Genomic DNA, 17478 nt, shown 5'->3' on the forward strand with positions numbered 1-17478 from the left:
ATAGCTATACATTTATACATTCGAATAAAGTAAAACGTAGGTTCCGAAAAGTGTAAAGAAATCTATAGTAGATTCGATTTTTGAAAGTATGTTATAACAAAAATTCTTTACATTTGGGCGAAACGGTTCTTATTGTCATCATTGCCATAATAGTTGCTTGTTAACATCATTGTTATTAAATTGATTATCAATTTAATATTATGATATTACTATTCTTGTTCGACTTAGAACTGTGTTTCAAAATTTAAAAAAAATGTATTCGGTGCACAGTTTGATAAACTTAAAAATGTACATAAAATCACACAAGAAATATCAGCACTAAAAGCCAACTTCAACTAAAAAAATTTTAATAAAATTATTATTTAAACATGAATTAACAAGTAATTAAAAATTAAAACTACGCAATCGCGCATGCGTTCGTAAGTCAAAGTAACCATAAGTAGGGGGATATCGAGGCGCACATTTGGAAGTATATTAAAAATTCCGATCTTTCAAATTGAACAAATTAAACACTGTCATAAGCGATTACGCAATTATTTGATCGCAATGGTAGCACGACAGAATTTTTGGCGGTTATTTTATAGACGAGAGAGAGGCAAAGAGTCAGGAAGTGATAGAGAGACAGAGCGCGTGGGGGCGAGCAAGTTAATTTCATAGCTGATCACCCCGGGTAATCCAACCGGGGGCGGTGCCGCTGATGCGGAAAACAAAGCTGCAGGGTGCGACGAGTCACCCTACCAAGCTTTTCCGAGTCGTACGTCATAAGTGCTTCCGCGCTAGATTCATCATCTTAGCCGACCGGCTTCCAGCAGGGTTATCCACTTTTTCCACCCTTGTCGACGATGGTAGACGGCACGGTGACGGGGATTATTCTGCTTGAACCGTCCTAAAATCTTCTCTTCTCCAAGAAAAGGATATTTCTCGCGTAGGGAAAAGCTCTACAGAATTTTTCTCTTGAAACGGGAAAACTTCCCTGCGACTCTTGCGTTAATCGCCCCGGCATCTAATAACAGCCCTTGCAGCCCCTGTTACTGCACGAAATCCCATGACCCATGACCTCTAACGATAAAAACGTGCGAGAACCGGGCGTTTATTTCCATAGCTTTAATGTAAAACCTGATCGAATCATATTCGCACAGATAGAACCCGTGATACCACATTTTATTGCGCACATCGGTTATATAATGCCTTGACATTGTTTCGCGTGTACCAACGCTATCTGTTACGTCGCGTCGACGCGATTCGATGCGCGTGTACAACGGCACGAACGCCGCGTAAAAACGCGTGCGGCCGTTTGTTTTTACGAGCACGTAAACGAATAACGTTAAGCCGTGGCGTGCGAAAGTTACGAGGAGAAGCTCGACTCCCGCGAGAGATATTCAAAACGGACCTGAAGATATAGTGCGGAGGATAGATGCCAAGCAGGAAGTGTATGTACTGCAAGCGGGGTGTGAGTATTGCGTACACACCGCAGAGCCCTAATGGTGGCTGCTTACGAGTTGATTTATTTATCGGAGTGGCAATACCACGGCGAATCCACCCTAAGAGCACGCCAGATTAGCCCGACGCCCTCGTGTGTATCTTTCTCGCGGCTCTATGGGCGCATAATAGACACGCGTGATAGAACGGGAGACACGCCGAATAAAGTATACTCGGGAATATGGAAAAACGGGAGATCGTATCCGAGTGAATCGTGTGCTAAATCTGGCACTGGTAAAAATATCCAACTATAAAAGTCAAACAAGATTCGATTAAAATTTCGTCAAAGCTGTATGATTTCTTAATTGAGAAGATGGTGAACCACCGGAGCATTGGAAATAAGAAAAAGTTGCCGAATTCGTACCGATCGATCTCCTAAAGCGTACATTTTTAACATTTCACATTTTTACTTCATATGAGCAATAGTTAATAACAAAAATAATAAAAAAAATAAAAAATAAGTAATATAGAAAGAAATTTAAAAAATCAGGTACATCTGATATAAATTTTTTATCAACTTATTTAACTGATAATAACATAATTATACAATTTTAATTTTAATTGTTATGTTTTCATAAAAAAAACTTATTATAAAATATTTTATACTCATTGTACATACACATATAAAATTATTATAAAAATTAAATCAACATTTTTATAAATTCCATCAAGTTCCTAATTCGTATTCACTACAAATTTTACTATAAAGAAATGATACTAATGTAAAATTGATAAGTAATAATAAAAAAATTAGTAATTGCTATGACTAAAAGTACATGCCAATTACAAAATTAAATTCAAGCCAGTTTTATTTTTTATCTTTTCATTATTGTTATTTATTAATTATTGAAAATTTGATCGCTTTTTCAAGAAATTATTAATAAAATTAATATTAGTTAATAATGATTCTTTATACTTTAATTAATTTAATTCATAAATTCAATACTTTCGAAGACAATACGATTTAAAAGAACACAAGTACGTTTTAGGACCGATTTTCTAAATCACATTTTTCATAGTAGAAAAACTGGTAGTAAATTAATTTGTTATTATTAAAAAATTTAACATGTAATAATAGATGACTGAAATACCGAGCTACAATTTCAAACTTTACATTCAAAACAGCATCAAATGAGGAATATTCTAAAAAATGCATTAAGTGGTATGCATATGGCGACCCTCTCTTACGTGTACGCGCGACGCAGTAATCGGTCTTGGAAACGAGCCGCTTGATATCAGGACCACCTTTCCATAATCTCCGGTAATCTCATAAATAATGCGCGCAACGTGCGCTTCACTCGTTCGCCATGTTATGAAAAACAAACTCGTTTACGTGCCCGCGCATCAAGTCGTCGGACGTCGTCGTCAGCGAGGTTCTCGAGTCCCGCGTATGTATTTCGAGTCCATGAAAATGCGTGTACCGGCTTTATCAGCGTTATAACGCGTATCACTCCCCCGAGAAGCCGATTCTACAATACGCGACGGCAATGAGCGATCGTAATCGAAATTCCATTTCCTGTCTGGCATTGTGAGTTAGAGCCCAGGTGAATCCCGATATGCGTTCGAATAAAGTCTAACAATGACCGGCCGGCCCATCTCTTTTTTTGTTCTCTTCGAAAGGAAAAAAAATGAATTTTTTTTTCGCCGATCCGAGCGTGTACACAAAAGCACGTGTACAATCGTACGCGCGAGATGCAGAGACGCCGCCGGCGCGAATGACCGCGTCATCCATATATATTCCCGGCTAGACCTCGATTTTCATCCCCTTCGTCGACGGGACCGCTGAAGAGCGAGCCGGACGACGACGCGGAGATGCGCGCGTGTGCGTGTGTGTGTGTGTACGAGGAGGAGGGTAGTGGGTGCCAGATTCGCAATGCGAGCGAATTGACCTCGCGATTTGACGCTACGCAAACGCTCCGGCCAATTATCCGCAGTCTCCCCCCGTTTTTCGGATTTCATGCCCATTGTGCGTTCGACCCCTGTGCGGCAGAGAATGCACATCGTGTATTCACCCGGCTAAGCGTTCTTGCCCGGTTCGCCGTGGTGCACTCTTGATGTTGCCAGCGCGTGTCGTAACAGGCGTTATACAATCAAACGCCGTCGGTGTTGTCCGAATCGCTGATTGTCCTTTACGCTTTCAACTCTCTCCCACGATATCTTACTGAAATTACGATATCACATGTGCCTCGTGATAGACGGTAACGGCGGAGTGAATGGGATCGCCGGATGAATTGAATTAAAATTGGAGGTTTCCGCGTGTCAAAAGAGACAGAGGAACGACAAAAGATTAAATGCGAGAACAGCTACGAACGCATTGGTTAAACTGTAAATTTAAATATGAACATTGAAATTCTCTTTAGAACGCGTTTCGCCATCCGGGATTGAATCTGTCGCGTATCACGTTGCGATAAGGGCAGAGGTTCGAACCGACGACAACGCGGCGTTCTAAATTCGAAGACACGTCATGCTTGGCGACTCCGAAGGTGTCAGTCTACTTTCTCGTTCTGCCATTCAGGACCCAGACGTTCGTTCCCCTTTTGCTTGAAAGGACACGCGAGTTCTTGTCCAAATCCTTTCAATACATACATATGTATTATGTACACAAACGAACACGCGGGAGCACCTAAGGGGCGTGCAGGATTTCCTTGTCACAAAAGTTATACGTACTCGCGGGAGAGCAGCGGAGAAAGAAAGGGAGTGAGAGATAGACGACACAAAGGAGCTATTTTATTACGGAATGGAGCAACACTTAGGCTTACACGAATCTCCTTCGTCTTTTGTACTGTAATAATATTTTCCCTCTCCTCGTTGTATCGCTAATTTCCGTTGCCCCGCGCACTCTCGATAGAACGCCAAGAATAATTCCTCTTAAAATAGAATTTATATGTTAACAAAAAAAAAATGTAGCTCTTGGAATTATACAAATGGCTATCGCGTCGTGTTTTAATACGATAGTTTTTACGATGCTGTTCGTTAATTATTCGAAACATTTAACGGCAGCAAAGTTATAACTAGACGCTTGCTCGCGGCAAAAGTGTGCAGGTGGAAAAAAAAATGAAAATTTACTGCGGCTCTGCTATAACCGCGAGTGTTATAGAAACAAAAATTCCGCCACAACCTCCCGGTGTGTTCAACATAGTCGGTATTACGGCTGTTTTATTCGGCTAATGCCTCGTGCTGTATCTACCATACTCGCGCTTTTATTCATGAACACGCAAGATGTATATGCGCGGCAGTACGCATTCTGCATTCGAGGCCAAAACATCGATGATAACGAATAGCGTGTGACGAGCAAAGATAAATCTCTATCTACATGTATGAATTATGTTTACTATCGCTCGCGATAAATAAACCGTTAAACCTTGTTATCTTTGAAATATTTTCTTCTTAGGATAAACGAAAACTTGGAGATTGAAGTTATAAAGATAATACTTCGTTCTCGTTATTGTTCACATTATCTCAGATAATTCGAAAAAAAAAAAAAAAAAAAAACATTTCTTTTATCCAAAATAAAGATGCAGATAATATACATTATAATAATCTAGACACAGATAAGATAAAACTATTTCTTTATCTAGGTAATTTTATATAGATAACGACAACACTCTCGCCGAATAGCAACACGCGGATTTCTTGCCTAAAATCATGTTTTCCTGCGCAAACTGAGCGATTTCCGCATTCGGCCGAAATCGAAGCGAGCGGATGTGGAAATCGCGAGAGGTGAGAGCTGAAAAAAAGGCCACTTGGCAGGTCCGCTTTTGACAACGCGGATCTCTTCGGGGACCGCTACGCGAACCGGCCGCGTCGCTGTTCGAAGAGCCCGAGCGGAGACAGGTCTGGACGGCGGGGAAGCGGAAAAAACGGGCAAAACATGTACGTGTCGACGTGTCCTGTCGCATATTTTCTCGCCGCGCGCGGGTAATCATAAAACTCAAACCGCGCGCGTTATATATGTATAAAACTGAAGCGGCGCACTTTTCCAACCGGTGTACATTCGAGTCCTCGCTTTGAATACAGCGCCCGGAGGACGGCAATAAAGAGTTTTGACAAACGGGCTAGACGCGCGAGCGAGCGAGCGAGCGCGACGCCGGGCGTCGCGTCGCCACCCACCACGGTACACAAACTCGGGCGTCGCGTCGGGGGTGTGCGCTGCAGATCGCGCGGCTATGTGCACCGCCTGGCTTTTTCATTCGGCCGGAAAAACGAATGAACGTCGGCCGTGACGACAAACGGCGGGTACACGTCGAGTACATGAATACACGAGCGGCCGTTTATACATTTCGCGCTCCGACTATATTGCAGTTGGCATATTCCCGGGTGCTTTTGCGAGATCGTTTTCGTTTTCGTGAGGAAAATCGGATATAGATCGCTGAAGATCGACGATGCACATACGTTGATCGAAACAATTTGTAAAGAGTTTTTGCGAGTTCATCGCGTTGCCTTCTTTTTTATAATCGTTTTTTAAAGTCAAAGAATTTTATCAAAAATAATTATCAGAAATCAAACAAACTTCAATGAGATCGAAAGAATGATGTATTAAAAATTGGCCCCAAGCAGAAACCTGAAAAACTAATTCCATGATGTTTCTTGATGTATATAAAAAAAAAAATATTTTATTATAACGCTGAGAAGTGCAGAGAAAATCGCTGAAGATAAGAATAAAATATCATACAAAATAGCGTAATACATAAGAGACATTATGTTTCAATTTTCTTCATTTATTTTGCATATAATCAGACTTGTATATTTTAAAATATATATTTACGCTCATTTGCTGATGCATTTTGCATACATAACAGCAATTTTTAATAAAAAATATTCAATGTTTTAAAAATCATTCTTCTGATCCAGGATGTATATCTTTTATTTTATTTCTTATTGTTAAAGTATATAAAAATCAAATTTTTTAAATAACTATTTTAATGATGCTTCTAAGAGATCTTCTGAGACTAATGAATATTAATTTTCATATATTTTAATGAATAAAACAAAAATATAATGTATTATATAATGTGTACTATAATCTTATAATACTTTAATAATATTATATGTTACAAATTAAAAAATGTTTGATACTAAAGATTAAACAAAAATGCATACAAAATAAAACATAATTTTAAAAAACATAAAATAAAAAAAAACAAAAAAAAATGAGATCAGTATCACCGTATCCTCCCTCAGTTGGATTAAACAAAAAGTAATTAAAAAAAATTTCTTTAGAAAAAATTTCTTTAGAAAAAAAATTGAAACATAATGTCACGTATACATTAAATATTATAATTTATATGACATTTTATTGTTAACAGCAATTTTTCCCACACTTTCCGCCATTTAAAATATTATTTTTCTCTTTCATATACATCAAGAAACTCTGTAGAATGTTTTTTTTAGATTTCTGTTCAGTTTCTGCCAATTTTGGCTATTTTTTTATATGCCCTCCTTTATAAAATAAACACCATTCCATACACAAGCACGGTTCGCTTTTGTTGTATACTCTAAAATTCGCTCCGTTAAATAATTTTTTTGAGAGAGAGAAAAAAATCGCGCTGCTGACTTTTGTAATTGTTTCCATTCATCGTCGGCACGAGTCACGCCAATGCACCCTCCGTATGCTCTTTTTTCATATTGTTCGGAAAAACAAATGAACGTCGGCGACAAAACGGCGGGTGCGCGTCGTCTACATGGATACACGCACGCGAAACGTTTATAGAACTCTCGCTTCCATTTCGTTCTCCAACTGACACGAATTATGAGTACAGTCGAGATAGAACAAATTTTTTTTTTTTAATCGCACCGGTAAATTACGAGTGAACTCCTCTCGTCTGATTTTGCGTACTTTGCGCACGACTCGAATCCAGGTTCGCAAATCAATCGGTCGGCGTCGCGCCGCGTCCGTCGTCGTGTCGGAAAAATCATCAGCGCGTATTCGCGTTTTTAATGCCCGTCGAATTTCCATCAGCGGGACAATTACCGCATCTGCGACGAAATTTTTGCCATCGCCCGGCATCAATATACAGGTTTAGCCGAATGACGACACGTTGTATCACACGAGTGGGCACACGCGCGCATATCCGTATATACGTGCATGCGCCCACACACTCGACCCGCCCGCTCTCATCATCCGGCGTGGCCGGTGGCACTTTACCCCGCGCGCCGGAATCATCCAACGATGAAGCACTCGATTACTGCATTAACAATGCTACTAATTCAGCAGTGTCCTGCCAAAGCCCCTCTCGCGCGCGCTTACTCTGCCTTCCCCCCTTTCTATCTTTCTCTCTCGCTCGCTCGCTCGCTCGATTCAATTGGCACGAATTGGAATCGATATCATATCGTTGCTGCATCCGTCCGGCCTCGGTCACGAGTGTGTGTACACGGCTTTCGGCGTGGCTGCCGACACTCGTTTTCCGCCGGGCCGTTAAAACGGTTAAAACGACCGCACGACCGATACGTCATTCCGCGATGTTCACGACCGGCCGTTGGGCGCGCCGAACATGATCGTCGGCCAATCGTAATCGCTGACTCCCGATTTCCACCCGTGGTAATGAAATCGTATTGCTACCGCACGTTCAATCATCGCATTTATTCGATATATCTATACGCCGTGCGATTTCGCGCTTCGTTCGCTCTTGTATATTACGCGATATGTACGTGTCTTTCATCCTACGAGATGTATCGCTCAATCCTGACCTTACGCGTTTTGTCGCGTAGCTAAACATTCAACTGAGCGCTTTGACAAATGGTAAAATTGTTTTTCACTTAATTTCCAGTTCTAAATGCTTGGAAATTCATCTTTCGCTTAATAAAAAACTTGGCAAAAAACTGATATTAAATTCACGATCAATTTAATTCCGATAAAACCGAGAATATTCTGTTTCTCTGCCACATTTGATTAGTAATAATTGAGAATAAAAAATTGGAATCCGTCTTGACATTTTAAACATAGAATACAAGCAAACTAATACTTTGTGTAAATTGGAAGACTTACCAAGCACTGTAGCACAGGCTGCTCCTTACGTATCGGATCTGTGACAACTTGGCATGACATTCTCTAGTATGAAAAAAATACATAGAGTTCCAATGGCACTTTTCATGGTTCCAAAGTTCCTTATAAAAATAACAAAATCTACATTTTTTATCCCCAAAAAACAAAAATTAAAAAACGTCTTGACTTCGCGATCTAACGCATTTCCTTCTCTAAGTACACGGAAACAATAAATATTAGTACATTTGACAAGAGTTCCAGTTAGTATTATCAGAATTCTATCGATAATTATAATTTAAAAAATTCACACATTTCTTTGTAGTAAAATATTAAACATACGACACTTGGGCAAAAAGGTCGTGCTGCTTATTTATCGCAATTCCAGCGAAAGTTTTCGCCAGTTATGGAAGAGTTCCATGCTTTAAAATTATTTTTAAAAATAATCCCGGCGATTGTATTTCTTAAAATAATTTTTTAATATGTACGAACTAAGCCAACACGACAATTGGACAAAAAGTGTCGTGCTGCCTATTATGAGAACATTTAATATTATAATACAATATTAAAATATTGCACGGCATATTCCAATGGAATCCAATAAAGTCCGGCGTAGTCAGATGATAGTCCGCGAGATCCACGATGAAATCCGATGAAGTACGATGAAGTCCGACGTAGTTCAATAAACTCCATAACTCCGTAAAGGTCGAATGAAGTTCAGCGTAGTCCATGAAGTCTAGTAAAATCCAATGAAGACCAACATAGTTCGATAAAATCCATGACAATCTGTGTAATCTAGCGACAGTTCGTAAAGTCCGATAAATTCCGGTGAAATCCGATAAAATACAGTCTAGTCTGCAAAGTTTGGTAAAATCCAATAAAGTCCCACGAAGTCTACTGAAATCCAGTAAAGTCCGATAAAGTCCAGCGTATAAGTCAATGAAGTATGTAAAATTTGATGAAGCCTGGCGAAATTCAATGAAGTTCGATAAAGTTCGATGAAATCCATGACAGTCGCGGTAGTCCGGTGAAGTCTTGAAGTCAGAAGTCCGATGTAAACCTATTTTCTGGGTTTTTATTACCTTGCATTAAATGCTAAAATGTATCTTAAAAACAAAATGTTGAAAAATAAAAATGCTGGAAAGTAAAAATGCTGAAAAGTAAAAATGCTGAAAAGTAAAAATGCTGAAAAATAAAAATGCTGTAAAGTTCAATGTAAGTTATCGGTAATCATACAATACAACACATTTTAATTTAACAAATTTTTAAAGTTAAATTACTAATAAAAAATTCGATTCTTTATATTAAAATTACTTATAAGATTATTTCGAATCTTGTAGGTACTTGTTTGTAAGATTCGAAACTAACTAGGAAAGATAGATTACTTCGCACAAAGTTCGATAAAGTCCAGTAAAATCCGATGATGTCCGATGATGTTCTTTTCTGTGAAGCCTGGTGCAATCCAATGAAGTTTCATGAACGCCGATAAAATCCGATAAAATCCAATGAAATTCCACAAACTCTGATAAAGTCCGGTAAAATCCAATAAAGTCCGACGAAGTCCAATGGAATCCGATGTAGTATAATAAAGTATACGATAGTTTGACAAAGTCCAATAAAGTCTAGTAAAATCCAGTAGAGTCCCACAAAGTTCGATGAAATCCGGCAAAATCCTACAAAGTTCGATAAAGTCCAGTGAAATCCGATGAAGTCTAGTCCTATTCGTGAGGTTTGGTGAAATTTAATGAAATCCCATAAACGCCAATGAAATCTGGTAAAATCCCACAAAGTCTGATAAAGACTGATGAAATCTAATAAAGTCCAGCGTAGTCTACAAAGTCCGGTAAAATCCAGAGAAGTCCGACGAAGTCCACTGGAATTCAATGTAGTCTGATGAAGTCCATGATAGTCCGACAAAGTCTGATAAAGTTCAATAAATTCCAGAAAAATCCCACGAAGTCTGATGAAATCCGGTAAAATCCCACGAAGTTCGATAAAGTCCAGTAAAATCCGATGAAGTCCAGTCCTATTTGTAAAGCCTGGTGAAATCCAATGAAGTTTCATGAACGCCGATAAAATTCGATGAATTCCAATGAAATCCCACAAAGTCTTATAAAGTTCGGTGAAATCCAATAAAGTCCAGCGTAGTCTACAAAGTCCGGTAAAATCCAGAGAAGTCCGACGAAGTCCACTGGAATTCAATGTGGTCTGATGAAGTCCATGATAGTCCGACAAAGTCTGATAAAGTTCAATAAATTCCAGAAAAATCCCACGAAGTCTGATGAAATCCGGTAAAATCCCACGAAGTTCGATAAAGTCCAGTAAAATCCGATGAAGTCCAGTCCTATCTGTAAAGCCTGGTGAAATCCAATGAAGTTTCATGAACGCCGATAAAATCCGATGAATTCCAATGAAATCCCACAAAGTCTTATAAAGTTCGGTGAAATCCAATAAAGTCCAGCGTAGTCTACAAAGTCCGGTAAAATCCAGAGAAGTCCGACGAAGTCCACTGGAATTCAATGTGATCTGATGAAGTCCATGATAGTCCGATAAAGTCTGATAAGGTTCAATAAATTCCAGAAAAATCCCACGAAGTCTGATGAAATCCGGTAAAATCCCACGAAGTTCGATAAAGTCCAGTAAAATCCGATGAAGTCTAGTCCTATCCGTAAAACCTGGTGTAATCCAATAAAGTTTCATGAACGCCGATAAAATCCGATGAATTCCAATGAAATCCCACAAAGTCTTATAAAGTTCGGTGAAATCCAATAAAGTCTAGCGTAGTCTACAAAGTCCGGTAAAATCCAGAGAAGTCCGACGAAGTCCACTGGTATTCAATGTAGTCTGATGAAGTCCATGATAGTCCGACAAAGTCTGATAAAGTTCAATAAATTCCAGAAAAATCCCACGAAGTCTGATGAAATCCGGTAAAATCCCACGAAGTTCGATAAAGTCCAGTAAAATTCGATAAAGTCCAGTCTTATCTGTAAAGCCTGGTGAAATCCAATGAAGTTTCATAAACACCGATAAAATCCAATAAAATCCAATAAAATCCCACAAAGTCTGATAAAGTCCGATGAAATCCAATAAAGTCCGACGAAGTCCAATAGAATCCAATGTAGTATAATGAAATCTACGATAGTTTGACGAAGTCCAATAAGTCTAGTAAAATCCACTAAAGTCCCACAAAGTTCGATGAAATCCGGCAAAATCCTACAAAGTTCGATAAAGTACAGTAAAATCCGATGAAGTCCAGTCTTATCCGTGAGGCCTGGTGAAATTTAATGAAATCCCATAAACGCCGATAAAATCTGGTAAAATCCCACGAAGTCTGATAAAGTCCGATGAAATCTAATAAATTCCAACGTTGTCTACAAAGTCCGGTAAAATCCGATAAAGTCCAACGTAATCTACAAAGTTCAATATAATCCAAAGAAGTCCGACGAAGTCCAATAAAGTCCAGTAAAATCCAGTAAAGTCTCTCAAAGTTCGATGAAATCCGGTAAAATCCTACAAGGTTCGATAATGTCCAGTAAAATTCGGTGAAATCCAGTCCTATCCGTGAAGCTTGGTAAAATCCAATAAAGTCCCATGAACGCCGATGAAATCCGGTGAAATTCCACAAAGTCTGATAAAGTCTGGTGAAATCCAATAAAGTCCAGCGAAGTCCATGAAGTTCGGTAAAATCCAATAAAGTCCGACCAAGTCCAATGGAATCCGATGTAGTCCGATAAAATCCAGGAAAGTCCCACGAAGTCCGATAAAATCCAATAAAATTTGAAGTTCAATAAAATTCGGTGAATTCTAATAAAGTCCCAGAAAGTCCAGTAAAGTCAAGTGAAATCCGATGAAGTCCAGCCCTCTCGTAAAGTCTGGTGAAATCCAACAAAGCCCCACAAAATCCACTGAAATCCGGTAAAGTCCAATAAAGTCCAGCACATAAGTCAATGAAGTATGTGAGATTTAATAAAGTCTGGCGAAATTCAATGAAGTTCGACAAAGTTCGATGAAATCCATGATAATCTGTGTAGTCTGGTCCAAAGTCTTGAAGTCAGAAATCCGATCTAAACCTATTTTCTGAGTAGTTATCTCCTTGCATTAAATGCTAAAATGTATCTTAAAAACAAATTGCTGAAAATTAAAAATGCTGAAAAGTAAAAATGCTAAATATAAAAATGCTGAAAAATAAAAATGCTGTGAAGTTCAGCATAAGTTATCGGTAATCATACAGTACAACATATTTTAATTTAATAAATTAATTTTTACAGTTGGTTTACTAGTAAAAAATTCGATACTTTATATTAAAATTACTTATAAGTTTATTACGAATCTTGCAGGTACTTGTTTGTAAGATTCAAATCTAACTAGACAAGATGGATTACTTCGCAAGTATACTTTATAAAACATTAATTTTTTATAAGTCCAATTAAATCCAACGTAGGTCATAAAATCTGGTAAAATCCAATGATGTTCTACAAAGGCCGATAAAAACCGATATAGTCCGTGGAAGTCCGATGAAGTCCAGCGTAGTCTATAAAGTCCGTGAAGCCCATGACAGTCCACGAAGTCTTATAAGTCCGGTAAAATCTTATAAAATCCAAAAAAGTTCAGTATAGTTCATGAAGCCCGGTAAAGTCCAGTAAAATCCAATAAAGTACCACGAAGTTCGATAAAGTAAAGTAAAAATTCAATCAAGTCCAGCCCTATCCGTGAAGTCTGGTAAAATCCAATGATGTTCCACAAAGTTTGATGAAATCCAATAAAATCCTACAAAGTCTGAAAAAGTCCGGTGAAACCTGATAAAGTCCAGCGTAGTCTACAAAGTCCGGTAAAATCCAGAGAAGTCCGACGAAGTCCAATGGAATTCAATGTAGTCTGATGAAGTCCATGATAGTCCGACGAAGTCTGATAAAGTTCAATAAATTCCAGAAAAATCCCACGAAGTCTGATGAAATCCGGTAGAATCCCACGAAGTTCGATAAAGTCCAGTAAAATCCAATGAAGTCCACTCCTATCTGTAAAGCCTGGTGAAATCCGATGAAGTTTCATGAACGCCGATAAAATCCGATGAATTCCAATGAAATCCCACAAAGTCTTATAAAGTTCGGTGAAATCCAATAAAGTCCAGCGTAGTCTACAAAGTCCGGTAAAATCCAGAGAAGTCCGACGAAGTCCACTGGAATTCAATGTAGTCTGATGAAGTCCATGATAGTCCGACAAAGTCTGATAAAGTTCAATAAATTCCAGAAAAATCCCACGAAGTCTGATGAAATCCGGTAAAATCCCACGAAGTTCGATAAAGTCCAGTAAAATCCGATGAAGTCCAGTCCTATCCGTAAAACCTGGTGTAATCCAATAAAGTTTCATGAACGCCGATAAAATCCGATGAATTCCAATGAAATCCCACAAAGTCTTATAAAGTTCGGTGAAATCCAATAAAGTCCAGCGTAGTCTACAAAGTCCGGTAAAATCCAGAGAAGTCCGACGAAGTCCACTGGAATTCAATGTGGTCTGATGAAGTCCATGATAGTCCGACAAAGTCTGATAAAGTTCAATAAATTCCAGAAAAATCCCACGAAGTCTGATGAAATCCGGTAAAATCCCACGAAGTTCGATAAAGTCCAGTAAAATCCGATGAAGTCTAGTCCTATCCGTAAAACCTGGTGTAATCCAATAAAGTTTCATGAACGCCGATAAAATCCGATGAATTCCAAGGAAATCCCACAAAGTCTTATAAAGTTCGGTGAAATCCAATAAAGTCCAGCATAGTCTACAAAGTCCGATAAAATCCAGAGAAGTCCGACGAAGTCCACTGGAATTCAATGTGGTCTGATGAAGTCCATGATAGTCCGACAAAGTCTGATAAAGTTCAATAAATTCCAGAAAAATCCCACGAAGTCTGATGAAATCCGGTAAAATCCCACGAAGTTCGATAAAGTCCAGTAAAATCCGATGAAGTCCAGTCCTATCCGTAAAACCTGGTGTAATCCAATAAAGTTTCATGAACGCCGATAAAATCCGATGAGTTCCAATGAAATCCCACAAAGTCTGATAAAGTTCGGTGAAATCCAATAAAGTCCAGCATAGTCTACAATGTCCGGTAAAATCCAGCGAAGTCCGACAAACTCCAATGGAATCCAACATAGTCTGATGAAGTCTATGATAGTTCAACAAAGTCCAATAAAGTCTGGTGAAATCCAATAAAGTCCCATAAAGTCCAATGAAATTCAGTGAAATTCATTGAAATCCCACGAAGTTTAATAGAATCCGACGTAATTTGATAAAGTTCGATGTAGTCCGACAAAGTTCATAACAGTCCGTGTAGTCTGGTAAAATCCGGTGATGTCTTCAAGTCTTAATCAGACGTCTTAAAGTTTTGTAGTCCGATGTACACCTATTTTCCTAGAGGTACACTTGAGAAAAAAGTGTTGTGCTGCTTATTTATTGCAGTGTTCAAGTGTTATGGTACGCGTATATTAAAAAAAGTATTTCAAAAAATGCAATCGGCAGAACTGGCGAAGAAACTGTCCCTGAACTGCGATAAATAGGCAGCACGACACTTTTTGCCCAAGTGCCGTACTGGTTCGTATATTCAAAAATTATTTTTAAAAATGCAATCATTGGAACTATTTTCAAAAATGATTGTATAGCATGGAACTGATGAAAACTGTCGTTAGAATTGCGATAAATAAGTAGCGCGAACTTTTTGTCAAAATGTCGTGGTATGTTTAATATTTTAATGCAAAAAATATGTTAATTATGTAAAGTTTTTTTTAAATTATAATTATCGGTAGCACTCTAGTAGTACTAATTGGAACTCTAGTTAAATGTACTAATATTTATTGTACTTTATTTTCTCATACTTTAGAGAAGGAGGTGTCGTGCTAGATTCACAAAGTTAGTGCATCTTTTCATTTTTGTTTTTTTTTTGAAGGGGAAAATAAAAAATCCAGAAATCTTCACTATTTTTATAAGAAACTTCGGAACTGTGAAAAGTGCCACTGGAACTTTGTTCTTTTTTTTTCATAACAGAATATCGCCAATTTTACAGGTCCTTACGTATCCCGCTTCAAAATTCTCTGTCCCTGAAAAAATTAACTTCTTTTAATCATCATAATAAAGGATATTTTGACTATACAAGTTAAAAATTGTCAAAATTTAAGAATCGAGGCTTCTCAGGTTTATCTTTTTTTCTTAATTAATGACAAAAAATTTTGTCGTTAATTAGAAAAAAAGGGAATACTTCAGAGATTCCTTTTTTTCCTAATCAATGACAAAATTTCGTTCTAAAACCAGCTGCAAAAAAGAAAACAATAAAAAGTTTGGTTTGTAATGGTTTCTGCAGCAAAAATGACTACTTTGCTGCAGTTTTAGATAAATAAACAAAAAAATAAATAAATGATCTAAACAAACCTTTGCACAAATATTTATTAGAGTTTTATTAATATACAGAAAAAATTTGAATTGATATTTATTGAATTAAGTAAATATTTATTTATTTAATTCAATAAATATTATTTGTTTTAAATGCTGAGTATATTTTAAGACTATTATTAAGAAAATATTCTTTCTTAAAAGTAACCATTACTTACAAGAAGAAAAGTAAATTAACTGTGCAATAGGTTTTCTTAAAACTAAAATATTTTTCTGTACGTACTCTGTAAAATTATTTTTGCAAGCACTAATATGTATTCTTTAATACTAATCTCATATTAAACAAAATATTACATTAAACTCTATTTTTAAAAAATACACTGCCGAATCCTTGTTCTCTTGTTGACTCTTTGGCACCTCTTGTGCGAATAAATGCGGGAATACAATTGCAGTAAAAAGAAAGTTAACGCGTCTTTTTCAGTCACGTCGTAAACCTGCGTACGCTTGTGTCATATACATGTTATGGCCGCGCGGTCAAATCGGAGTTACATCAATTTCCGCAGGTATCTCTTTTGGGCGCAACGACGCGCGTAACGCACGCGTGGCGCAAAACTTTACGTCGATATAAACACGGCCCCGATGGTAGCCGACAAGAGAAACGCGATCGTATGGCTGCTGTGGGTCGAGCGACTTGGCTTGGCTGGGCTTGGCATGGTGCGGCGCGGCGCGTTCCCCACCGTCGAGGCAATGAATACGAATAGGTTTCGAGATACGATCTCTCTCGGGATACGCGCGGCACGCGGGAGGGGTTAAATTAAATGATTTGCATAAGTAGGTGGGTGTCGACACCGGCAAACATTGACAAACGCGTGTGCCACAGCACATGCTTTCTCGCTTCCTCGCGCTCGCTACGTACCCGCTCGTGGGTCTCGCTTTATCCGCCGTCAGAGAAAGGGGGAGATCTCTCTCTCTCTCTCTCTCTCTCTCTCTCTCTCTCTCTCTGTACGAAGTTATAAGAATATATTATTACGAGTAATGGAAGCATACCCCGAGCCTCGAGCCCCGACGCTGTAAAGCAGTCGCCAGATAAGAGCGTCAAGAACGCACGGGGCGACACGTGTCGAACGGAGAGTGTGGGTCACTGATACAGCCGTTCGCAATTACCCTACACACGTCGTCATTGCGAAAGCCGCTCTCAATTGGGACGTTACTCTTTTGGATTTTCGTTGCGAAAGGGGTCTTTCTTCTACACCCTTAAAAACAGACCTCGAATCAATTCGTTCGAGTTTCTCCCCTCCCCTTCGCATCAATTTCCGCTGCCGAAATCGTAAACGATCTGCGATCGATCCGCGACGAGGTGACAGAAAAGACGTATCTTTCAAATCCCCAAACGAATCTCTCGAAGCGTAACCTACGCCTCCCTCAATCACTCCTCGAGCGTGGTATGTTTGCCGTTGTTGCGACAACGGCGTCACGTGTCAATTCGCATTATTACTATTTGTCGAAGAGAGTATCGCGAAACACGGCGCGGCGCGGCGGGTCGGCTCGACCCTTCGTGGGAAAAGCCAACGCAAACAAAATAAAATAGAGATAGATAAAGAATGGCGCGCGCGAGTGTCTCGTAGGAGAAACCCCTCCGCAACGTA

General features: G+C 38.7%; 1 protein-coding gene across 3 annotated transcripts in view; it reads right to left on the bottom strand.

Moving 5' to 3' along the window:
* Positions 1–17478, bottom strand: part of LOC120358716 — a 255925-nt gene that overhangs the window by 149529 nt on the left and 88918 nt on the right. For all 3 annotated transcript variants that reach the window (XM_039453809.1, XM_039453810.1, XM_039453808.1), the window contains one exon: positions 8465–15543. In XM_039453809.1, the coding sequence (XP_039309743.1) occupies positions 13226–14602 (1377 nt within the window). In that variant the 5' untranslated portion in view covers positions 14603–15543 and the 3' untranslated portion in view covers positions 8465–13225. The remainder of the gene's footprint in view (positions 1–8464; positions 15544–17478) is intronic.

The sequence above is a fragment of the Solenopsis invicta genome, chromosome 9, assembly GCF_016802725.1.
Source record: "Solenopsis invicta isolate M01_SB chromosome 9, UNIL_Sinv_3.0, whole genome shotgun sequence".
NCBI lineage: Eukaryota > Metazoa > Arthropoda > Insecta > Hymenoptera > Formicidae > Solenopsis > Solenopsis invicta.